General features: G+C 45.4%; 1 protein-coding gene across 18 annotated transcripts in view; it reads right to left on the bottom strand.

The window, feature by feature from the left end:
* Nucleotides 1–25663, bottom strand: part of Dock9 (dedicator of cytokinesis 9) — a 362490-nt gene that overhangs the window by 183651 nt on the left and 153176 nt on the right. For all 18 annotated transcript variants that reach the window (XM_045145642.1, XM_045145649.1, XM_045145646.1 and 15 more), the window contains exon 2: nt 12079–12195. In XM_045145642.1, the coding sequence (XP_045001577.1) occupies nt 12079–12195 (117 nt within the window). The remainder of the gene's footprint in view (nt 1–12078; nt 12196–25663) is intronic.

Raw genomic sequence — 25663 nt, 5'->3', positions numbered from 1 at the left:
GTGAGTTCGAGGCCAGCCTGAGACTACATAGTAAATTCCAGTTAGCCTGGGCTACAGTGAGACCCTACCTCAAACAGAATGATAAGGGACTAGTGACAAGGACCACAAGGCCAAGACAAAGACAGCCCATTCCCAAAGCCCACCAGGATCTGGGTCTGAAAGGGCACCATGACATCCGTTCACTTCATAACTATCTGACATTCGAGAACTACTCTTCTGGTTTCTGAAAATACACCGCATCTCTGTCAGATTTGTGTTTTACTGCTTTCCTTTTGTCCTTAGGCAGGGATATCTGAGAATAAACCTTGACTCCCATACAATTTGTTTTTTTCAGCCATCACTTGGTGATCCTTAGACCTGACCGATGGGACTCACCACCAGCCAATTGACTACTTGTGAAACAGACGAACCAACATCACTGTCCAGTTATATTTTTAGCCAATTACCACTCTGAATCAACTTGGCAGACATGTATACCAATTTCTATTATTTTAGTAGTCAGTTACGATTTCTCATGTAAGTGTCTGATTGCGTCATTGTGCACTTTGCTGGGTTTTTAAAAAATTTTTATTAGCATTTTCCATGATTATAAAAAAAAATCCCATGGTAATTCCCTCCCCCCCCCACACTTTCCCCTTTGAAATTCCATTCTCCATCATATTACCTCCCCATCTCAATCATTGTACTTACATATATACCATATCAACCTATTAAGTACACCCCTCCCTTCCTTTCTCTTCCCTTTATGTCTCCTTGTTAACTTACTGGCCTCTGCTACTAAGTATTTTCCTTCTCACGCAGAAGCCCAGTCATCTGTAGCTAGGATCCACATATCAGAGAGAACATGTGGCGCTTGGCTTTCTGGGCCTGGGTTACCTCACTTAGTATAATCCTTTCCAGGTCCATCCATTTTTCTGCAAATTTCATAACTTCATTTTTCTTTACCGCTGAGTAGAACTCCATTGTATAAATGTGCCACATCTTCATTATCCACTCATCTGTTGAGGGACATCTAGGCTGGTTCCATTTCCCAGCTATTATAAATTGAGCAGCAATAAACATGGTTGAGCACGTACTTCTAAGGAAATGAGATGAGTCCTTAGGATATATGCCTAGGAGTGCATTTTGCTGGTTTTGACCCATTTCCTAATTAATCTACCTGTCATCTTTTTTCTGTATGAAATCAGATACTTTCCCCTGATCTGATTTGTTCTCTCTGCTTGTAGTAACACAACGATCATGTGGCTCCTTGTCCGCCTCACAAACCCCACCAAGGAAGCTGAGGCGTTGCCAGTATATTCACTCCCCAGCCAACTCGACCAGCGTGGCACGTAGTAAGAACGTGCACAGCGTGACAGCCTCTCCTGATGACAGGAGGGAGAAGTAAGGAAACAAATCAACCAGACAGACAGCAGTGCCCAGACTTAACTGGGCCCATCACAGTAACCACGTTGGTAAGTCAGAGCTGAAACTCAAGGCCCTTACTCTTTGGGAAACATGAAATAGCAGTCGGGCGTGGTAGCACACCCCTTTAGCCCCAGCACTTAGGAGGCAGAGGGGTAGAGGATCGCTGTGAGTTCAAGGTCAGCCTGAGACGACATAGTAGTGAAGTCCAGGTCAGCCTGGGCTAGAGTGAGACCTTTCCTCAAAAAAACAAAACAAACAGGGCTGGAGAAATGGCTTAGCGGTTAAGCGCTTGCCTGTGAAGCCTAAGGACCCCAGTTCGAGGCTCGATTCCCCAGAGCCCACGTTGGCCAGATGCACAAGGGGGCGCACACATCTGGAGTTTGTTTGCAGTGGCTGGAGGCCCTGGCGTGCCCATTCTCTCCCCCTCCCCATCTCTCTTTCTGTCTCTTGCTCTCAAATAAATAAATAAAAATAAATATATATATATTAAACAAACATGAAATCACATGCTTGTTCATTCCTCCATGGCCAGTACAATGTCAGTGAGCTCTTCGTGTTTCCTACAATATCTGTGCCTGGCATTAAAGAAGTAACTCTAACTTCCGGTTAAGATGGCGGTGTAGGTACCACGCCAAAGCAGCCTAGGGGGGAAAAAGACCAAAAAAACTCAGCAAAATACACGCTTTTACTAAAAAGTGAGGTGTATAGGAAATTGAGGCGGCAGCGGAGAAGTAGAAGAGTTATAGAGCATCCAGAGCCTGCACAGGCGGGAAAAGCGGCTCCAGCGGCTCAGGCAGCTCGGCCAACCGCCGCAGCCGCGGCACAGCAGAAAACCGCCAGACCAGCTCGAGCCGCAGGACAAGCCAGGTGCGGGATTTTCCCCTCACCCCGCGCTCTCCGCAACTCGGGAAACGTGAGGGGAGAGCGGCAGCGAGCAGCGGAGGAGAAGACCGCGAGGTAGAAGATCACGTGGAGCAGCGAGTCAACCAGAGCAGCCGCGGCTCCCTCCCCTCCCCCACCGCCTGAGCCCAGCTCCAGCGAACACAGCAGCGGCCCGGGACCGGCCATGCCAACTTGGGCTGACGGCGGGACCCAAGCAGGAGCAGAATTCGGCAGCAACTTCAGCGGCTCCGGCACCGGTACCAGCGGCCCCAGCAACAGCGGACCCAGGAGCGGCAGCGGCGGCATATCCCGCAGCAGCGGCTTCGGGGGGAGCAGCAGCAGTGGTCACGGCAGCAGCAGCTTCAGCAGCGGTGGTGGCTCCGGTGGTGGCAGCTACAACAGCAGCAGAGGCAGCAGCAGCGGCTCGGTTGGCCCCGTAGGAAAAGCAAGTGCCCAGCTCCAGAAATCAGAACAGCAGCCCGACGACCCAGGCAGCAACTTGACTGAGACCAAAATCACCCAAGGTAACTGGGATTGCACCAGGGAAGGGTCTCACTTGGTCACAAGCTGACTTGGATCCCTCAACAGACCAGAAATCTAAACCTCTTTGTTGATAGAAGATCTGGTCATTATAATAACTACTCTTGCATACATACTCGGGGCTGTTTTTGATTGAATGTGTACAGTGTTTAGTTAAATTTTAGAATCTACCTGTATTTTATTCCACTCAGCCTGCTTGAATACTCCTATAGCAGGGAATATCAACCCCTAAGAACATCTTTGTAGATACTCTGAGAGTCTTAAGAGCCACACCTAATACCTTAAGGTCCTACCCTGAAAATATATTACATCAAATCAATTGATACAGCTAAGAATACACAGCTAGCTAGAAAATCCAAGCATTAACTTAATCCAAGATGCAAAAATATATACATTATAACACAAGAAACACTAAAAAGCAAGATGATATAAGTCCACCTAAAAGTATTAATGCATCAGAAATGTCCTCCAGAGAGAAAGAGTCAGAGGAAATGCCTGAGAAAGAGTTCAAAAGAATAATTATAAATATGTTCAAAGAGGTCAAAGAACACATGAAAACAATCAAGGAAGAAATCAAAGAGGAAATCAAAGAGGAAATCAAAGGAATCAAAGAAGAGGCAGGACACCAATTTAATGAAATAAAGAAGGCAATACAAGACATAAATAGGGAAATAGAAATAATAAAGAAAAACCAGTCAGAATTACTAGCAATGAAGAACACAGTTAATGAAATAAAAAAACTCTGTAGAAAATCTCACCAGTAGGATGGATGAGGGAGAGGACAGAATATCTAAGCTAGAAGACCAGGTGGCAGACCTAATGCAGTCCAACAAAGAGAAAGACAAACTTATAGAAAAGTATGAGTGGGAATTTCAAGATATTCGGGACACTATGAAAAGATCCAATATAAGAATTCAGGGCATAGTAGAAGGAGAAGAACTCCACTCCAGAGGCATAGTAGGCATCTTCAACAAAATCATAGAGGAAAATTTCCCCCAAATTGGGAAAGAGGTGCCAATACAGATACAGGAAGCCTTTAGAACCCCAGCCAGACAAAACCCAGAAAGAACCTCCCCTCGCCATATTATAATCAAACTTCCAAACACACAAACCAAAGAAAAATTATTGAAAGCAGTTAGAGAGAAAAATCAAGTTACCTACAAAAGCAAGCCCATCAGGATTACAGCAGATTATTCAACACAAACTTTTAAAGCCAGAAGGGCTTGGAGTGATATATTCCAAGTTCTGAAAGATAACAACTGTCAACCAAGGTTACTTTATCCTGCAAAGTTATCCATTCAAATAGATGGAGAAATAAAGACATTCCATGACAAAAGCAGGTTAAAGGAGTATTAGAAGACAAAACCAGCTCTACAGAAAATACTTGATAGAATCCTCCATGCTGAACAAAAGGAAAAGCACACATATAAGGAACCTAGAAAAAACAAGCTATACTCAAATACCAGTTAACAGAAGAGAGCACAGATAGAACCAGTAACACACACACACACACACACACACACAAATGGCAAACATAAATACACACCTTTCAATAATATCTCTTAATATCAACGGTCTCAATGCCCCAACGAAAAGACATAGATTTGCAGACTGGGTTAAAAAGCAGGATCCTACAATTTGTTGTCTCCAAGAAACTCACCTTTCTACAAAGGATAGACATTATCTTAGGGTGAAAGGTTGGAAGACGGTGTTTCAAGCAAATGGGCCTAGAAAACAAGCAGGGGTTGCTATCCTAATATCAGACAGGGTAGACTTTAGTCCGACGTTAGTCAAGAAAGATAAGGAAGGTCACTTTATATTGATTAAGGGCACACTCCAACAGGAGGACATTACAATCCTCAACATATATGCACCTAACATGGGGGCTCCCAAATTCGTCAAACAAACACTATTAGAACTAAGGTCACAGATAACACCAAACACAGTGGTGGTGGGTGACTTTAACACTCCACTCTCATCAATTGACAGGTCATCCAGGGAAAGAATAAACAGAGAGGCATCTGGACTAAATGAGGTCATAGAAGGAATGGACCTAACAGATATATACAGGACATTTCATCCAAAGGCTGCAGAATATACATTCTTTTCAGCAGCACATGGAACATTCTCTAAAATAGACCATATATTAGGACATAAAGCAAATCTTAACAAATTCAGGAAAATTGAAATAATTCCTTGCATTCTATCTGACCACAATGGAATTAAACTACAAATCAGTAGCAAGAAAGGCTATAGAGCATACACAAAATCATGGAAACTAAACAATACACTACTAAATGATGAGTGGGTCAATGAAGAAATCAAAAAGGAAATCAAAAAATTTATAGAGTCTAATGATAATGAGAACACAACATACCAAAATCTCTGGGACACAATGAAGGCAGTTCTAAGAGGTAAATTTATAGCCTTAAGTGCCTATATTAAGAAATTAGAAAGGTCGCAAGTAAACGACCTAATGCTTCGCCTTAAAGCCTTGGAAAAAGAAGAACAAGGCAAACCAAAAATTAGTAGACGGGAAGAAATAATAAAGATTAGGGCAGAAATTAATGAAATAGAAACAAAAAGAACAATCCAAAGAATTAATGAAACAAAGAGTTGGTTCTTTGAAAGGATAAACAAGATTGATAAACCCTTAGCAAATCTGACCAAAAGAAAGAGAGAAGAGACACAAATTAATAAAATCAGAGATGAACAAGGCAACATCACAACAGATTCCAGAGAAATTCAAAAAATCATAGGGACATACTACAAAAGCATATACTCCACAAAGTATGAAAATCTGAAAGAAATGGATGATTTCCTTGATCTATATGACCTACCTAAATTAAATCAAAATGAGATTAATCACTTAAATAGACCTATAACAAACATGGAGATCCGAACAGTTATCAATAATCTCCCAACTAAAAAAAGCCCAGGCCCGGATGGATTCACTGCTGAATTTTACCAGACTTTTAAGGAAGAGCTAACACCATTGCTTCTTAAGCTTTTCCAAGAAATAGAAAAAGAAGGAATTCTACCAAACTCCTTCTATGAGGCCAGCATCACCCTGATACCAAAACCAGGCAAAGATAGAACAAAAAAAGAAAATTACAGACCAATCTCCCTCATGAACATAGATGCAAAAATTCTCAACAAAATATTGGCAAACAGAATACAAGAGTATATCAGAAAGATCATTCACCCTGACCAAGTAGGCTTTATCCCAGAGATGCAGGGATGGTTCAACATACGCAAATCTATAAATGTAATACATTACATAAACGGGTTGAAGGACAAAAATCACATGATCATCTCATTAGATGCAGAGAAAGCATTTGACAAAATCCAACATCCCTTCATGATAAAAGTCCTACAGAGACTGGGAATAGAAGGAACATATCTCAATATAATAAAGGCTATTTATGACAAGCCTACAGCCAACATATTACTAAATGGGGAAAAACTGGAAGCTTTTCCACTAAAATCAGGAACAAGACAAGGGTGTCCACTGTCCCCACTTTTATTTAATATAGTTTTGGAAGTCTTAGCCATAGCAATAAGGCAAGAGACACACATAAAAGGGATACAAATTGGAAAGGAAGAAATCAAGTTATCATTATTTGCAGATGACATGATTCTATACATAAAGGACCCTAGAGACTCTACCAGCAAGCTGTTAGAGCTGATCAAAACCTACAGCAATGTAGCAGGATACAAAATAAATACACAGAAATCAGTAGCCTTCATATATGCTAACAACAAACACACAGAGATGAAATCAGAGAATCACTCCCAATCAAAATTGCATCAAAAAAAATAAAATACCTTGGAATAAACCTAACCAAGGAAGTAAAGAATCTATACAATGAGAACTTTAAAACACTCAAGCGAGAAATTGCAGAAGACACTAGAAAGTGGAGAAACATCCCTTGTTCCTGGATTGGAAGAATCAATATCGTGAAAATGGCAATCTTACCTACAGCAATCTACACATTTAATGCAATCCCTATCAAAATTCCAAAGGCTTTCTTCATGGAAATAGAAAAAACAATCCAAAAATTCATTTGGAATCACAAAAAACCTCGAATATCTAAAATAATACTGAGCAACAAAAAAGAGGCTGGTAGTATCACCATACCTGATTTTAACCTATACTACAGAGCCATAGTAAGAAAAACAGCATGGTACTGGCACAAAAACAGACATGTAGATCAGTGGAACAGAATAGAGGACCCAGATGTAAGCCCAAGTAGCTATAGCCACCTGATATTCGATAAAAATGCCAAAAATACTCATTGGAGAAGAGACAGCCTCTTCAGCAAATGGTGTTTTGAAAACTGGATAAATATCTGCAGAAGGATGAAAATAGATTCTTCTCTCTCGCCATGCACAAGAATTAAGTCCAAATGGATTAAAGACCTTAACATCAGACCGGAAACTTTGAAACTGCTAGAGGAAAAAGTAGGGGAAACCCTTCAACATATTGGTCTTGGCGAAGACTTTCTGAATACAACCCCAATTTCTCAGGCAATAAAACCACAGATTAACCACTGGGACCTAATGAAATTACAAAGATTTTGCACCACAAAGGACACAGTGAAAAAAGCAAAGAGGTAACCTACAGAATGGGAAAAAATCTTCGCCAGCTATATATCTGATAGAGGATTAATATCTAGGATATACAAAGAACTCAAAAAGTTAAATAATAAGGAATCAAACAAGCCAATCAAAAAATGGGCTATGGAGCTAAATAGAGAGTTCTCAAAGGAAGAAATACGAATGGCATATAAGCATCTAAAAAAATGTTCTACGTCACTAGTCATCAGGGAAATGCAGATTAAAACTACATTGAGATTCCATCTCACTCCTGTCAGATTGGCCACCATCATGAAAACAAATGATCATAAATGTTGGCGGGGATGTGGAAAAAAAGGAACCCTTCTGCACTGCTGGTGGGAATGCAATCTGGTCCAGCCATTGTGGAAAACAGTGTGGAGGTTCCTAAAACAGCTAGAGATTGATTTACCATATGACCCAGCTATAGCACTCCTAGGCATATATCCAAAGGACTCATGTCATTTCCTTAGAAGTACATGCTCAACCATGTTTATTGCTGCTCAATTTATAATAGCTGGGAAATGGAACCAGCCTAGATGTCCCTCAACAGATGAGTGAATAATGAAGATGTGGTACATTTATACAATGGAGTTCTACTCAGCGGTAAAGAAAAATGAAGTTATGAAATTTGCAGAAAAATGGATGGACCTGGAAAGTATTATACTAAGTGAGGTAACCCAGGCCCAGAAAGCCAAGCGCCACATGTTCTCTCTCATATGTGGATCCTAGCTACAGATGACTGGGCTTCTGCGTGAGAATGAAAATACTTAGTAGCAGAGGCCAGTAAGTTGAAAAGGAGACATAAAGGGTGGAGAAAGGAAGGGAGGAGGATACTTAATAGGTTGATATTGTATATATGTAATTACAATGATTGTAATGGGGAGGTAATATGATGGAGAATGGAATTTCAAACGGGAAAGTGTGGGGGTGGGGAGGGAGGGAATTACCATGGGATATATTTTATAATCATGAAAAATGTTAATAAAAATTAAAAAAAAAAAAACAGAAAAAAAAAAAGAAGTAACTCTAGGTAAGAGAGACAAAATACTTCTCCAAGCTTTAGACAATTGGATTCTTTAGCTGCTTGAATAGCCAAGGTTCTTGGTCCCTGGGAGAAAAGATGATACTGATGTGCTAAACTGACTGGGATTTTCTTGTTTCCTTTCTTAAGCAATTCATCTCCTTCCTGGCTGCAAATACAACTTTTCATTCGTGGTTACAAAACTAAAAGAAACAAACAAACAAAAAAAAAATGTGCTCCCTAGTACCAAAAAAGAACACACACTCTGAGAAACTTAAGATAACCTTTTACTTCCTTAGAGAATACTGCAGGAAAATATTTGTCAACGAGAGTGCAATTTGTAATCATCCGATTTTGCTTTCTATTTGTTGCCAGATCACAGGCAGAGTGGTTCTGGAGTGTTCTCCAGCCGTGCCGTCTATTCTTGAGATCAAGTTTTCAAAGCACGGCAGTGTGGAAGCATGAACTGACTTTGGCAGCATCACTGCATGATCGGTCCACTTCACTCCCAAGGCAATCTCCCCAACCCCCCTCAGAAAAGAACTAAAAGACCATATATTCAGGCCACACATCTCGAGCAAGTCAGAAAGGGCAAAGATTCGTGAAAATTCTCCCCGGTTGCTGTACACTGAAATCTCTTAAGTTGAGTGGGGAAAAGCCATTCAAGGATTATAGTTGAGTAACATGTGGGATTCTAAAGACAGCTGAATGTGTGGGACGCTGTCCACATTAGGTCATATTCTGGCAAGTGTGGTGAGAAAGGTGAGGGGAAGCCTGTAGCATCAATGACTTCAACAGGTGCCTGTCTTATTTACTTGTTTACAAGTAACACTTGTAAATTAATTAACAAAGAATCAATGAAACGTGATTCACAGAGGCCAGAGCTAGCACGGTGACTTGATCAGAAGGAAGGAGGCAGGTTAAGAGAACTGAGGTAGAAAAGAAGAAAATGTCGGACAGGTCCCAGGAGAGCCAGAGCAACTATGAGAACCTCCAAGCAGAAGGTGGTGGCCCAGGGTGCCAGGCTCTCCCACCGCTGGGGTTCCTAAAAGAAGACTGTTCTCTTTTTTTCCTGGACCTCAAAGCTCCCTGTTGGCCATGGGGCTGTAGGCTGAAAGACTTCAAGCATCAACCCAGAGAACAGGACACAGCAGGAGCCCCTGAGCCCTCCCCACCCCTCCAGGGAACAATACCCACACTAAACTACACACCCCGACTTCATCCTATGCCTCCAGGCCCTTCTCTGGGAGCCAGAATGCATGGCTTCTCGTGGCAGGTTCCAAAAGCGTCATCCTGGGGTTGGGGACTTAGCTCAGTGGAAGAAGGCACTGGATTTGGCCCTCGGCTCCAGAAGACAAAACAAAGAGCTGGAGAGATGGCTTTGTGGTTAAGACATTTAGTCACCTGCGAAGCCTAAGGACCCCGATTCAATTCTCCAGGTCCCGTGTAAGCCAGATATAAATGGTGGCTCATGCATCTGGAGTTTGTTTGCAGTGTGGCTGGAGGCCCTGGCATGCCCATCCTCATTCTCTCTGTGTCTGCCTCTTGCTCTTTCAAATAAATACAAATATTTTTTTTTTTTTAGAAAAGGAAACAAATCTGAGTCTGAACATAAAACATAGGAGACACTAAGCCAACGTGGAGCCTAAGACACACATGTGTACACACAGACACATACTCTTTTTTTTTTAATTTTTATTATTTATTTGAGAGCGACAGACACAGAAAGACAGACAGAGGGAGAGAGAGAGAATGGGCGCGCCAGGGCTTCCAGCCTCTGCAAACAAACTCCAGACACGTGCGCCCCCTTGTGCATCTGGCTAACGTGGGACCTGGGGAACCGAGCCTCAAACCGGGGTCCTTAGGCTTCACAGGCAAATGCCTTAAAACTACTAAGCCATCTCTCCAGCCCCAGACGCACACCCTGAACACGCAAAGTTAATCCCACTAAAATATGAACTCATAAAGGAGACAATTAGCTTTTCTCGACTAAATTCTCACATGTAGTAGGTAAGTACTCTACCACTGAGCTGCAAACACAGCCCTCTTTCTACTTTTTTTTTTTTTTTGGTTTTTCGAGGTAGGGTCTCACTGTAGCCCAGGCTGACCTGGAATTCACTATGGAGTCTCAGGGTGGCCTCGAACTCATAGCAATCCTCCTACCTCTGCCTCCCAAGTGCTGGGATTAAAGTCTTTCTACTTTTTGCTGCAAGACAAGGTCTAAGTTGCCCAGACCAGCCTTGGCAAGACCTTGAATTAGTGATCCTCCTCCCTCAACCTCCCAACTAGCTTGGACCACAAAGGTCTGTACCACCGGGTCTAGTTCAAGTCAATGTTTAAAAAGAGAAAAACCCGAGTTCACCAATTAAACAGGAAGTTAATAGATAGAATTTTTTATTTTATTTTATTTATTTATTTTTTGGTTTTTCGAGGTAGAGTCTCACTCTGGTCCAGGTTGACCTGCGATTCACTGTGTAGTCTCAGGGTGGCCTCGAACTCCTGGCGATCCTCCTACCTCCGCCTCCCAAGTGTTGGGATTAAAGGCGTGCGCCACCATGCCCGGCTTTTAAATTTTATATTGACAACTTCTATACTTATAGACAACAAACCATGGTATTTCCCCTCCCTTGCCCCATTTTCCCCTTCTTAAATCTGCTCTCTGTCATATCCCCTCCCTCTCTCCATTAGTCTCTCTTTTAATTTGATATCATCATCTTTTTCTCCTATTATGAGGGTCTCTTGTGGGTATTGCTAGGCACTGCGAGGTCTTGGATATCGAGGCCAAATTCTGTCCAGACAGTTGTATGTAAGGAGTGGTACCCTTCCTGTGGTGGTTTGACTCAGGTGTCCCCCCATAAACTCAGGTGCTCTGAATGCTAGGTTCCCAGCTGATGGAGATTTGGGTATTAACGCCTCCTGGAGGCGGTGTATTGTTGGGGGCGGGCTTATGGGTGTTATAGCCAGCTGCCCCTTGCCAGTGTTTGGCACACTCTCCTGTTGTTATGGTCCACCTAATGTGGGCCAGGGGGTGATGTCCACCCTCCGCTCATGCCATCGTTTTCCCCTGCCATCGTGGAGCTTCCCCCCTCAAGTCTGTAAGCCAAAATAAACCTCTTTTTCCCACAAGCAGCTCTTGGTCAGACGATTTCTACCAGCAATGCGAACCTGACTGCAACACTTCCTTTGGCTCTTACATTCTTTCCACCACCTCTTCCACAATGGACCCTGAGCCTTGGAGTGTGTGAGATGTTTTAGAGCTGGACACTCCTCCGTCCCTTCTTCTCAGCACTATGGTGCCTTTTGGGCCCACACTATGGGTGGGAATACGTGCCTGGTACTGAAAACCTAATCAAAATCCTATGGCAGAGGAGGTCATGAGCCTTAGGGGTATAAAGCCTGCTTTTGTCTGGATAAATGCATATATTACACTCACCAAATGGCCCTGAAAGCACTACACTTAATGTTCATACTCATATATTAGTGCCACTCTCACCTCTGGTTAGAGAAGCTTCACTTTTCAGATGGCAATGACCACTGGGATGACAGAAATGTTTCTACAGACCAAACCCATAGGGCTCCATTTCAAGCAGATAGGTGAGGTCACATACCTGGAAGTCATCATAGGGGAAGAGGAGCAACTCCCTCAAGCAGTCATTCAGGATCTGCGTCTTCTTCTGCACAATGACATTTTCATAGTCCAGTGGCTCAATCAGCTTCGGCTTGGCCTGCCAGAGCAAAAGGAAGGTCAGAAGTATTCTCATAGCTCCCTTCCCCTCTCTTTCCCTGGTTTTTTTTTTTTGTGAGACACACTCTCACACTGTACCCCAGGCTGATCTGAATTCCCTCCAGAGCCCTGGGCTCTGGCTGGTATCTCATGAGTGACCACATCTGCTTGATAAACCTACCTAATTCAACTTAAAGAATTTGTGTTTCTTCTTTGCTTGTTGCAATACCCGTCAAAAGCAACTTAAGGAAAGTAGTGTTATTTTTATGCATGTATGTATTTGGTTCACAGTTTAAGGGTAGCCCATCAGGGCGGGGGAGACATGGTGGCCGGAGCCTAAGTCAACTGGTCGCCCAGCATTCAGGGACTGGGAGCAGAGAGGTTAGCTTGTGCTCAGCTAACTCTCTCCGTTTTGTTCAGTCCAGAACCCCAACCCATAGAGCAGTGCCACTCAGAGTTACGGACAATTCCCACCCCAGTTACCCCAATCTAGAAATTCCCTCCACAGCATGCCTAAGGATTTTTCTCAAAGATGATTCTAGACCCAATCAAGCTGACAAAGGGAACTGAGTCCTGCAGAACTCTATACAGTCCAGGCCCCACGTTTTCTGTTTTCCAACTTCTCTTCTAGAAATGAACACATTTGCTTTACTAAAGGAAATAAACAGAAACGTGAGAAAACAATTCATTTCGAAAGGAAAAGAGACCTTTCCCGGGCTGGAGGGATGGCTTAGTGGTTAAGCGCTTGCCTGTGAAGCCTAAGAACCCCGGTTCGAGGCTCGATTCCCCAGGACCTACGTTAGCCAGATGCACAAGGGGGCGCACGTGTATGGAGTTCGTTTGCAGTGGCTAGAAGCCCTGGCGCGCCCATTCTCTCTCTCTCTCTCTCTCTCTCTCTCTCTGTCTGTCGCTCTTAAATAAATAAATATCCTTTCCAAGTCTTCAGGGCTGCTCAAGCCACTCTGCATTGGACCAGCCATGGTGAGCAAAAGGGAGCTCATCTCTCCTGGCCCAGGACCTAAATGTATGGCAGGACTGTTTCCTACAAGGCTCCATGGAATCCTTCTGAGTCTCCCAAGATCCAAACCTATGAATCACCTAAACACTCACATATGCACTGCCTGGACCTGGGAAACTATGAGCTGGACCAAAACAGGCAAGCAAGAAACTCTACTTAAACTTCTAGAGGAAGAAACCTGGGGGGGGGGGCCTAGGGGGGTGTCAATCCCTAGCACATACTGAGAAGAAAAAGCCAATGGGAAACAAAAGAGAATAAGGATTTTCTAGCTACTTCCAAAGTAAATCTTAAATTTTAAAAATTTATTTATTAGAGAGAGAAAGAGGCAGCAGATAGTGAGAAAGAGAATGGTCACACCACGGCCTCCAGCCACTGCAAACGAACTCAAGACACATGAAGCATCTGGCTTATGTGGGTATTGGGGGAATCGAACCTGCGTCCTTAGGTTTCACAGGCAAGCAACTTAGCCATCTCTCCAGGCCCCAAGGTGAATCTTGTCGACCATCACTGCATCGTGTTTATGGATCACTTCCTGTACACAAGGCACAGTCTAGGCTAGGCTGCAGGCAGAAGCACATATTCAACTCAGTGCGGTGCAGTGTGTCAACTGCTAGGACACATGAGCTGTCGTAAGCAGTGGTTAACTCTGCCTGGGGAGATGGCTCAGTGAATAAAGCACTTGCCGTGCACTCCTGAATATGTGAGTTCAGGTCCCCAGAACCCACATAAAAGCTGCATGCTGGAGTGCTAGGGTCTACAATCCCAGCATGTCTATAGAGAGAAGAAAGGCAGAGAGAAGGCTCTCAGTTCATCCAGCCTGGTGAGGCCGCAGAGAGCAACGAGAGACCCTGCCTCGAACAAGGTGGAAGGAGAGGCCGACCCCACGGCTGTCCTCCAACCTCCACAGACGTGAGGTGGCGTGTGTGCACCCCAACTCACACACACACACGAATATACACTCACAGCAACAAGTCAGTCAATAAAAAGAACAATAGTTGGGCTGGAGAGATGGCTTGGCGGTTAAGGCGCTTGCCGGCAAAGCCAAAGGACCCCGGTTCGATTCCCCAGGACCCACATAAGCCAGATGCACAAGGTGGTGCATACGTCTGGAATTCATTTGCAGTAGCTTGAGGCCCTAGTGCCTCCATGTCTCTCTCTCTCTCAAATAAATAAATAAATAAATACATAAAAGAACAATAGAGCAAGATTGCTTTCTGAAACTATTAGTATCTATATCTATATCTATCTATCTATCTATCTATCTATCTATCTATCTATATAATTTCAATAAAGCTTTTTGTTCTGTTTTGTTTTCGAGGTAGGGTCTCACCCTAGCTCAGGCTGACCTGGAATTCACTCTGTAATCTCAGGGTGGCCTCGAACTCACAGCGATCCTCCTACCTCTGTCTCCTGAGTGCTGGGATTAAAGGCGTGGGCCCCCATGCCTGGTGTCATGTGGCAAATCTGTATTAAATTTATTTTTGTTTATTTGAGAGCCACAGACAGAGAAAGAGGCAGAGAGAGAGGTGGGGGGGGATGGGTACACCAGGGCCTCCAGACACTGCAAACGAACACCAGATGCATTCACCACATTGTGCATCTGGTGTGCTTGGGTCCTGGGGAACTGCGCCTCGAACCGGGGTCCTTAGGCTTCACAGGCAAGCGTTTAACCGCTAAGCCATCTCTCCAGCCCTAATGTGGCAAATTTTTCTACAGGAAACATAGTAAAAGCAGCTGGAATGTGGCATCTTGGGACTAGCGATGCAGCTCAGTGATCGGGTGCTTGCTTAGTGCGTGTATGACCCTGGGTTCAATCCCCAGCCCCACCACCCAAACACAGAGACGAAAGCCGAGGCCGCTGTGTGACATTAAAGGACACCGTGACTCTGAGGGTACTGTGAGTTCCCCAAACCCTCGTTCTCATCTCCCACCTAACAGACCTAGAATACATTTCCCAGCAATCCTGTCCTGAGTGTCTTCTGGCTGGTGGTCTGCACCGTGGCCCCTAAAGGCCTCCCACGTGACACCCTCACCCCCACTTCCACTGTCAGTCACATGCAAAGGATTCCGCGGTGAACTCAGCCGACAGGGTGGGTGGAGCCCTCGGGGAAAGGCATCTGGACCCCAAGTCACCCTGCAGACAACCACCTGTTTTCAGACAGACGCTTAAATGCCAGTACACAAGAACTGAACCATAAGCCAGGCATGGTGGCGCGCACCTTTAATCCCAGCACTCGGGAGGCAGAAGTGGGAAGACTGCCGTGAGTTTGAGGCCACCCTGAGATTACAGAGTGAATTTCAGGTCAGCCTGGCCTAGAGTGAAACCCTACCTCGAAAAACCAAACAAACAAACAAACAAAAGGAACAGAACCAAGCCGGGCGTGGTGGTGCACGCCTTTAATCCCAGCACTCGGGAAGCAGAGGTAGGAGGATCGCCATGAGTTTGAGGCCACCCTGAGACCCCATAGTGAATTCCAGGTCAGCCTGGGCTAGAGTGAGATCCTACCTCGAAAAAAAAAAAAAAAAGAACAGAACCGTATGCTCTTTAGTGCCCCAGATTCTAGAGTTGTCTGAGGTAGCGGTCAGTTGCTCCAAGATGCAGGTAAAAACACATATTTAACTTCAGTTGCTTGACTTGAGCAGACTTTACAAAGATGTTTGGCATTCCAAGAAAAATGCAATACCCAAACAAGTGCACTATTATTATAATTAGGCAAAATATGTGTTTTTGACAGAGACTAAAAAAAAATATGCAAAGTCAAAAAATTGAGGCTGGGGCCTAGGGAAAGGCTCAGTAGTTAAAAAGTACTTGTTTGTAAAGTCTGCCCACCTGGGTTCAATTCCTAATGCACCAATACCTACATAAACGCATGTAAATAAATGAATTTTTTTTTTTTTTTGAGGTAGGGGCTCGCTATAGCTCAGGCTGACCTGGAATTACTATGTAGTCTCAGGGTGGCCTTGAACTCACGGTGATCCTCCTACCTCTGCCTCTCGAGTGCTGAGATTAAAGGCGTGAACCACCACGCCTGACAATAAATGAATTTTTGAGGCTATGAGTAGTGAAAGCCTAGGTGATTTATAATTTGTAACAGTGAAAGTAGAACTAATGTCTACAAAATCTAAAAAGTAAAAACAATTATTTTTAAAATATGAACTACCAAAAGAAAAAATACTCTCCAAAACATTTTTGTTCAAGTTAAAAAAAAAATTTACTCCTTTATTTCTGCACTGCATAAAGTAACCAGTCAATAAATGCTAGCTGACCAAAAAAAACCACCAGATATCATAATTAATAATGTTTTACTTAAGAACCATTTCCACAAGCCTAATAAGACCCAGATATGCACATGGCTTTCTAAAATTCCATTACAGGGCTGGAGAGATGGCTCAGCAGTTAAGGTGTTTGCCTGCAAAGCCAAAGGACCCAGGCTCAATTCCCCAAGGACCCACATAAGCAAGGTGGCACATGCGTCTGGAGTTCATTTACAGAAGCTGAATGCCCTAGCATGCCCATTCTCTCTCTATGTATGTATCTATCTGCCTCTTTCTTTCTCTCTCTCCCTCTCTATCTCAAATAAATAAAATAAGAATGAATTAAAAAAAAAAGAAATTCAAATTCCATTACAAAGAGGTCAGATGAACAAAAGCCCCAGACTGGCATGGATGTTTCGCTCTTCCCCCAGTTTACAAGATGTCTACCATATGGCCATGCGCCAGAAATGCTATTGTTTCACATGCATTCAATTATACTGATCTTTACACACACACACACACACACACACACACACACACACACACACACACACAAATTCCTCTACTGCCCAGGAACATATGAAATAAAACAGGCAATGGCAGGGACGTGCCAAAGAAAGAGAAAGATCTCAAACGAAAGATCTCGAACGCGGAGAGCACTGTAACATAACACTGATGTTCCCACGAGTGGGTGCTTCCATCGTAAGCTGAGCCGCGTAAGTGATGCACTTGCATCAGGGAAGACTTTAAGTCAATAGTGTTGTGGGGCAGAGGCCAAGACGTAGAGAAACATGCTAGACCTCCCTCCACTAGGTCCCCCCACAGAAGCAGCAGGGGCTAGGGCCCCCGAATGAGAAGAGGGAAGGCGGCCAGTAAGAGCTTCTCTGCCCAGTGGGTTATGTGGCACTCAAAGCGGGGAGACGGAAGCCAGCCGGGCACACAGTAAGGCAAGCCCAGGGGCCATCGCCCACTTTCCTCACAAAGGATCCAAACCTGACTTCACAGGGGGAAAAAAAAAAATCCCCAGTGCCAGGGATGAGATACCTCCCAGTGAGCTGTTGGTCAGAGAAGTCCCTGAGACCCCCAAAAAACTATATAGGTAGGCCATTGCAAGGGCTCTCAGTTGCGCATCAGAACTAGCTGTTAAGACCCTGCTGCTGCTGCTGCTGAAAACACTACGTGCTTCCAATAATGAACACTGAGAAATGAACCTGAAAGTGAGCTGAAACCAACTCCCTGGTGGTTGTCACGGTGCTAGAAAGTGCCACGCAGGCTGCTGGGGGAGAAAAGTCATCAATGGTTTTAACTGGCAGTACATCCTGTGAGCTATACAACTGGCCAGGGCTAGGCAAGGTGTGCCCACTGGTGCAGAGTGACACGTCTGTTCTGGGGGTAACCAACCACTCTTTGGACTTGAGACCCATGGGAGGGAATTCGCATCTGGTACTGAGGACCTGGTCAAAAGTCCGAGGCCCTAGTGGGGGGAGCTACTACTGTGGTCTGGCTCAATAGACACGTTGTGCCCAATAAACTGACCTCTAAATATTTACATTTATGCCCACAGACTTGTGCTGCTCTCACTGTTGGTGAGACAAGTTTATTTTTGCAGATGGTGGTGACAACTGGAGAGACTCAAAACTCACCAAAGGGGTGGAGAGATGGCTTAGTGGTTAAGGCAAGAAGCCTAAGGACCCAGGTTCGATTCCCCAGGTCTCACATAAGCCAGATGCACAAGGAGGCGCATGCGTCTGGAGTTCGTTTGCAGCGGCTGGAGGCCCTGCCACGCCCATTTTTTTCTCTCTCCTTCTCTCTGTCTCTATTAAATAAATCTTAAAAAAAAAAAAACAAAAACTCATCAAAGTTCTGGGAAAAAGTCACAGAGTGTTGAGCACTAAATGACATGTCTCTGTCACACCCTCCAAGACTCAGGAAACACTGCCGAAGAGGTGAAGGGAGGAATGTAAGAGCCAAAGGATGGTGAGGAATGCTTTCGAATGCTGTCTTTGGGACACAAGATGGCCATTGCATTCATAAGCTCACAGCAGCTGTCATTATCTGCACAATCCCTGCACAATAATACATCAATAAGCTGTCAAGGATGAGAGATGGCCAAAAAAAAAAAAGTATCAAAATAGAAGAGGGACTAGATGAAAAGAAGGGGGTTCAGTGAAAGGGGAGGGGGATAGGAGAAAAAAGAAATGGGGGGATTATGATCAACATGCATTATGTACATGTAAGAAAATTGTCAATAAAAAAAGTTGCAAAAGGGCTAGAGGGATGGCTTAGCAGTTAAGGTGTTTGCCTGCAAAGCCAAAGGACCCAGGTTCAATTCCCCAGGGCCCACATAAGCCAGATGCACAAGGGGGCACATATGTCTGAGTTCCTTTGAGGCAGCTTGAAGGCCCTGGTGTGCCCATTCTGCCTGTCTTTCTCAAATAAACAAAATAAGAAAGAATTTTTTTAAGTAAAAAAAAAAAAAAACCCTCAGGCTGAAAAGATGGGTCAGTGGTTAAAGATGCTTGCTTGCAAAGCCAGACGGTCCTGGTTCGATTCCCCAGTACCCATATGTCTGCAGTTTGCATGCAGTGGCAGGAGGCCCTGGCATGCCCGTTCATTCTCCATCTCTCTTTCTGTCTGCCTCTTTCTATCTTTTTTTCCCTCTGAAATAAATAAATCTATAAATAAAAAAGCCAACTTGGCTTCCAAGGGGTGGTCCAGGAATGAATGACCTGAGGCCAGAGCCATGGCATCAGAATGGCCCAGAGAAAAGCTCCTCGTCTCACGAGACACACGGGCACAGGCTTGCCATGGTTATAGAAACCATGTCTTCCCCCAACTAGAGGTGCAGAAACGTCTGGTGAACACGCTTCCCTACCACTCTCAAGGATGCCCAAAAGCGCGGTGCCACGCTGCCCTGGCACTAGCTGCTTCCTCGGGCTTCTGTACCCTTCCCTCTTGCAGCACGTGATGCTCTGGGTCAGCTGGCCCATCCTCTTGCACGCAGAAGTTCCCAATGGAAAGGTAATCAGAACCAGGGAGCCTTCCAGAAAATGAAATGAGAGATGCTCTGGAACCCAGCCAACCTGGAGAGCATGCGTCCACAAAAATCAGGTCCATTCTGGCCAGTTCGTAAGGGTGGAAGGCCCGGGGAAGAGCGGAACTCAGCCAAGGATCTCCACTGCTCCTCCCTCAGCCATGAGGGCCTTCCGTGAACTTTCTAGACATTTCTTGCCTTTGTGTCTCGGCTACGGAACGTTAACACAAAATGAAATCCTGCATGCTGCTTCCTGAAATAGCAAGCGAAGGAAATGGCAAGTCTTGGTGCATTCTATTTTAAGAAAGGATAAATTCATCATTCCTGCTCGTGAAGAATTTAGAACTTTGATTTCTCTTCATGTCAACATTTGTATATGAACATCTGTGACAAAAATTTTTCGTAAAACTTCGTCCAGAGCCGGGGGGGCAGGGTTCAGTTAGTAAAGTACTTACCTTACAAACATGAGGACCTGAGCCCAACCCCCCAAAACCCATAGGAAAATAGCTGGGTATGGTGGGGTGCTTGTGATTCCAACGCTGGGGACATACAGACAGGTGGAGTCCTAGGCTTGTTACCCAGCCAGTCTAGCCTTCTGGGCAAGTTTCAGGCCCGTGAAAGACCCTGTCACCAAAAAAGTGGGGCAGGGTATGATGGCACACGTCTCTAATCCCAGCAGTCGGGACACACAGGTAGAAGTGTAGGAGGATCACTGTGAGTTCGAGGCCACCCTGAGACTACATAGTGAATTCCAGATCAGCCTGGGCTAGAGCAAGACCCTACCTTGAACCGCCCCCCCCCAGCAAAAAAAAAGTTGGGGGATGGTATTGAGGAAGGACACCTGTGGTTATTCTCTGGCCTGCACACGCATGTGTACCCATGTGCACACACACACACACACACATTCACACACAATCTGCTTTCAAAGCACTTTCCAATGTTGCCAATAGGACACTGTTAGTGATGGGGACAGGGCAGGTCATATGCTCCCGAAGAAACCAGGTGCTAACAACTGTGGGCTTCACAAGATGTCCTGTACTGTCCTTTTACAAACTCCTACAAGAACTTCTTTTTTGTTTGTTTGTTTTATTTTATTTTATTTTATTTTTTAATTTATTTTATTTGAGAGCGAGAGACACAGAGAGAAAGACAGATAGAGGGAGAGAGAGAGAATGGGCGCGCCAGGGCTTCCAGCCTCTGCTAACGAACTCCAGACGCGTGCGCCCCCTTGTGCATCTGGCTAACGTGGGACCTGGGGAACCGAGCCTCGAACCGGGGTCCTTAGGCTTCACAGGCAAGCGCTTAACCGCTAAGCCATCTCTCCAGCCCTTATTTTTAATTTTTATTTGAGAGCAACAGACAGACAGAAAGAGGCAGAGAGAGAGAGAGAAAATGGGCACGCCAGAGCCTCCAGCCACTGCAAACTCCAGACACATGTGCCCCCTTGTGCATCTGGCTTATGTGGGTCCTGGCGATTCGAGCCTCGAACCTGGGTCCTCAGGCTTCACAGGTGAGCACATATCCGCTAAGCCATCTCTCCAGCCCCAAGAACTTCTTTAAAGCCAGGCGTGGGGGCACACGCCTTTAATCCCAGCACTTGGGAGGCAGAGGTAGGAGGATCACTGTGAGTTGGAGGCCACCCTGAGACTACATAGTGAATTCCAGGTCAGCCTGAGATAGATTGAGACCCTACCTCAAAAAACCAAAAAATTAAAAAAAAAAAAAAAAAAAAAAAAACCTCTTTAAGTGGTTAGATTTGAAAGAAGGCTTCTCATTTTCGCATAATTAGGACAGACACAGAAGCGTACCAGCCTCCCTTCCTTTAACGGCATGTGTTCCTTCCCTCCAGCCATTCGCTGAGCCTGTCTATATATAGAGAGGGAGAAAGCCAGGTCTTTGGGTCCCTGGGGTGAACAGGATGCAGCCACCACCCAGAAGAGCTCACAGTCAGAGGGAAGAGACATGTGCAAATGAGTGGAAGTCGTGGGGGCTGGAGAGATGGCTTAGCGGTTAAGTGCTTGCCTGTGAAGCCTAAGGACCCCGGTTCGAGGTTCGATTCCCCAGGACCCACGTTAGCCAGATGCACAAGGTGGCGCATGCATCTGGAGTTTGTTTCCAGTGGCTGGAGACCCTGGGACACCCGTTCTCTCTCTCTGCCTGTCGCTCTCAAATAAATATAAAGAAGAGTGGAAGGAGTGACTAGACCACTAGACCAGACCTGACTCCACCCCAACTCCCCCACAGGAAAAGCCTTTTCTGCTTCACCGCCTTCACCAGCACCCAGACTGCGCCTGGCACCGTGTGGCACACATCACTGGTGGTGCAGGATAAGGGAGGGAGCCCACCAATGCAGGGCCTTCCCAAAGGAGGCCGCTGGAGTTGAGCAAGTCAGCCAGGATCCCGCGTGGACCAAGGCTTCCCTACAGAGAGAAAAGGCAGAGTCCACGGGGCATACTTGGGGATCAAGCTGGATTTCGTGGGGCCTGAAAACGTAAAGAGGCGACAGGGGCTAAAGCTACAAAGTAACGGATAGGAAACTGCTGGCACCGCCCCTCCCCCATCAGCTCCATCAACTTCACAATATGTCCCCCTTGAGTGTGGTCATGAGGTTCAGGGTGGCTGGGCCAGAACTGCAGCGAGGGCTTGATGGCAGCAGACAGGAGATGGGGTGCCAGTGTACGGAACCTCTGGAAATCCAACGCGAGGGAGGCAACTCAACTTACGAGGCTGCCTGTCTAATGTTTACTTATGCAGCATGAGATACACACACACACATGCACACACACATGCACACACACACACAAAGAAAGAGAGAATGGACATTCCGGGACCTCTAGCTGCTACAAGATGCAAGCCCCACTTTGTGCATCGGGCTTTACGCGGGCACTGGGGAATCGAACCTGGCCAACGGCAGGCAAGCACCTTAACCACCGAGCCATCTCTCCAGCCCGAGGCTGCCTTTCTAAAAGGACACTGCATTCTACGTGACCGATGCCCGAGCAGGACAGTGGGATGTTCCCGAGGGACAACAGATGACCAATTGCGGGGTCCTGGCTTCTCATAATGAGCGGACCGCACTGAAATCCAGACAAACAGTTCTTCCCACACGGTCCTTGGTCAATCCTCTAAAATGCGTGGGAGTATCTTGGGACTGAAGGCCGGCTCAGTTGCAAGCATGAAGACCCCAGTTCCATCTGGAACCTTCGTTCAAAAAAGCTGGGCACAGCCGGGCGTGGCGGCACACACCTTTCATCCCAGCACTCGGGAGGCAGAGGTAGTTGGATCGCCGTGAGTTCGAGGCCACCCTGAGACTACACAGTGAATTCCAGGTCAGCCTGGGCTAGGGTAGGACCCTGCCTCGAAGCACCCTCCCCCCGCCACAAAAATAAAAAGCTGGGCACAAGGGTGGCATACTTACAATCCCATCCCTGAGGAATGATACCTAAGGCAGTCCTCTTGACTCCGCACATGGGCACCTAAGCTCACATGAACACACACACACGGAAATTAATTTCTTGAAAAACGTATGCAAGCATTTGAAGGGTATTCATTCGAGGGTGAGCCGAGGATTCGTTCATTTAAGAGGGCCCACCGGTGACTACGACCCGAGGGAAAAGGTGAGGCCAGACTGACAGGTGGGCCACAGTAAGAAAAGCATGGAAGAGGGCTGGAGAGATGGCTTAGCGGTTAAGCGCTTGCCTGTGAAGCCTAAGGACCCTGGTTCGAGGCTCGGTTCTCCAGGTCCCACGTTAGCCAGATGCACAAGGGGGCGCACGCGTCTGGAGTTCGTTTGCAGAGGCTGGAAGCCCTGGAGCGCCCATTCTCTCTCTCTCCCTCTATCTGTCTTTCTCTCTGTGTCTGTCGCTCTCAAATAAATAAATTAAAAATTTCTTAAAAAAAGAAAAGCATGGAAGATACCAGCAAGTAGGAGACGGAATGCAGAAACTGGGCGATGTACACATCCACCTGCAGAGGAAGAGGAGCTCCTGTCATCTAATAACAGACACGCCTCCGCCCGTAGCCCAGGCCATTACAACTGGGAGACTGCCAGGCACAGTGACTCGCATTTGTAAACCCTACATCTGAGAGACTGAGGCTGGAGCACGGTCAGTTCAAGATTGGCCTGGAGCAGATCTTGAGACCTAATCTCAAGACAAAACAATCTAACAAACTGAATAATTAAGATAGAATCTCATTTCTCATTCAGTAGTGCAGGGCCATTAGTGTGCGCAAGGAGAAAGTTCTAGGCTCTTGTCAACAGGACAAAAGGCAGGATAACATTAAGCGTCACAAGCTTGTGCAAACATTCCAAGCGATGATCATCTAGTCTAGTCCTCTTATTTTACAGAGCGGGAAGGAGGGACTCTCCGAGGCCCAGGGAGAAGTCTCTGGGCCCTGGTTCAGATTCTCCCCTCAACTTCCACCCAAACAGTGCCTGCATTTTAATGTTTGCAGTTCATTGACAATATGCATACACATATGACATGAACGCAAAACACAAGTGAGAAGGAACTCTCTATGCTTAGATCTGGAAGGAAACTCAAAACCTGCACAAGAAAGCACAGCAGTTAACGACCTGTAGACTGATGGATGCCTAAGAACCAAAGTCCAGACATCGAGATACACTCCTCACTCTGACCTGTGGCATGATCCTCAGAACACTCACGCCAACAATGACACACTTGTGAATTCACCTTTATATTGTGAACACTAATAAGATGCTGAGTTCCCTTTTCATATAGCACTTTACAAAAGCACTCCAGTCATGGGCTGGAGAGATGAATCAGTGGTTAAGGTGCTTGCCTGCAAAGCCTAAGGACTCAGGGTCAATTTACCAGTATCCATGTCAAGCCAGATACGCAAGATGGCACATGCATCTGGAGTCCGTTTGCAGTGGCTAGAGACCCTGGCACGCCCATTCTCTCTCTCTCTCTCTCTCTATCTCTCTCTCTCTATCTCTCTCTCTCATAAATAAGTACATGAGGGCTGGAGAGATGGCTTTGTAGTTAAGCACTTGCCTGTGAAGCCTAAGGACCCCAGTTCAAGGCTCAGTTCCCCAGGAACCATGTTAGCCAGATGCACAAGGGGGCGCACACGTCTGGAGTTCATTTTCAGTGGCTGGAGGCCCTAACGGGCCCATTCTCTCTCTCTCTCTCTCTCTCTCTGCCTCTTTCTGTCATTCTCAAATAAATAAAAAATAAATAAATACATGAATAAATAAAATATTATTTTAAAAAAGCACTCATATGAGAGAACATGTCATTGTGTCATGATTTCATTAATAAGAAATATCATTATAGGGCTGGAGAGATGGCTTAGCAGTTAAGCGCTTACCTGTGAAGCCTAAGGACCCCAGTTCAAGGCTCGATTCCCCAGGACCCACATAAGCCAGATGCACAAGGGAGCACACGCATCTGGAGTTCATTTGCAATGGCTGCAAGAGCCCTGATGTGCCCATTCTCTCTTCTCTCTCTCTCTCAAATAAATAAATAAATAAATAAATGAAAATCAACAAAATTAAGAGGAAAAAAAGAGAAATATCATTATAGAAAAACTTAGACAGTTCAAAATCAATCACTTTGATGGATGGGAATGAGTCTGGGTTTAATACTCGTCATTTTTATCAGCAACCATGGCTCCCCCAAATTATTCTCCTACGATTAAGGCTGCAGAGTCTGTGAAAAATCTGCCTAAGGAGCAGCATCTGGAACATGTATGAGAGAATGTATCATCATGGAAACTGAAGGAGTAATATTAATACTGATTAACTGAAACCTACATGACTGTCCCTCTTTAGTTAGCTGTGCGCAACACGGGTGCTGCTGAGAATATTAATGAAGAGAGGAAGACAAGAAGGAATTTAGGGAGCTGACTCCACACCCTGTCCCCATGGAGTCATATGAGGAGAACTGTGAGGAGAATGGGCCTTGCTCCCTCACCAACACAGTGCTTAAAGCATCTTTCTCTTCAGAGACAGGAGACAGGCCACAGGCCACAGGCCAACGCTTGGCAAGGAAGGGTGCAAAAGAACAGAGCAGCAAGAGAGAGAGAGCCAGGATAAACCAGCATGTCTCTCTCACACACACATTCTCCTGGCCTGTAATGCTGCCTGCTGGGGTTTTTACAGGTGAGAATCAATAATAAAAAATAAAGGATACACTT

This window comes from Jaculus jaculus, chromosome 3 (assembly GCF_020740685.1).
Source record: "Jaculus jaculus isolate mJacJac1 chromosome 3, mJacJac1.mat.Y.cur, whole genome shotgun sequence".
Lineage (NCBI taxonomy): Eukaryota > Metazoa > Chordata > Mammalia > Rodentia > Dipodidae > Jaculus > Jaculus jaculus.
The sequence above is the reverse complement of the archived record's forward strand: the minus strand, read 5'-3'. Positions and strand labels throughout refer to the sequence as shown.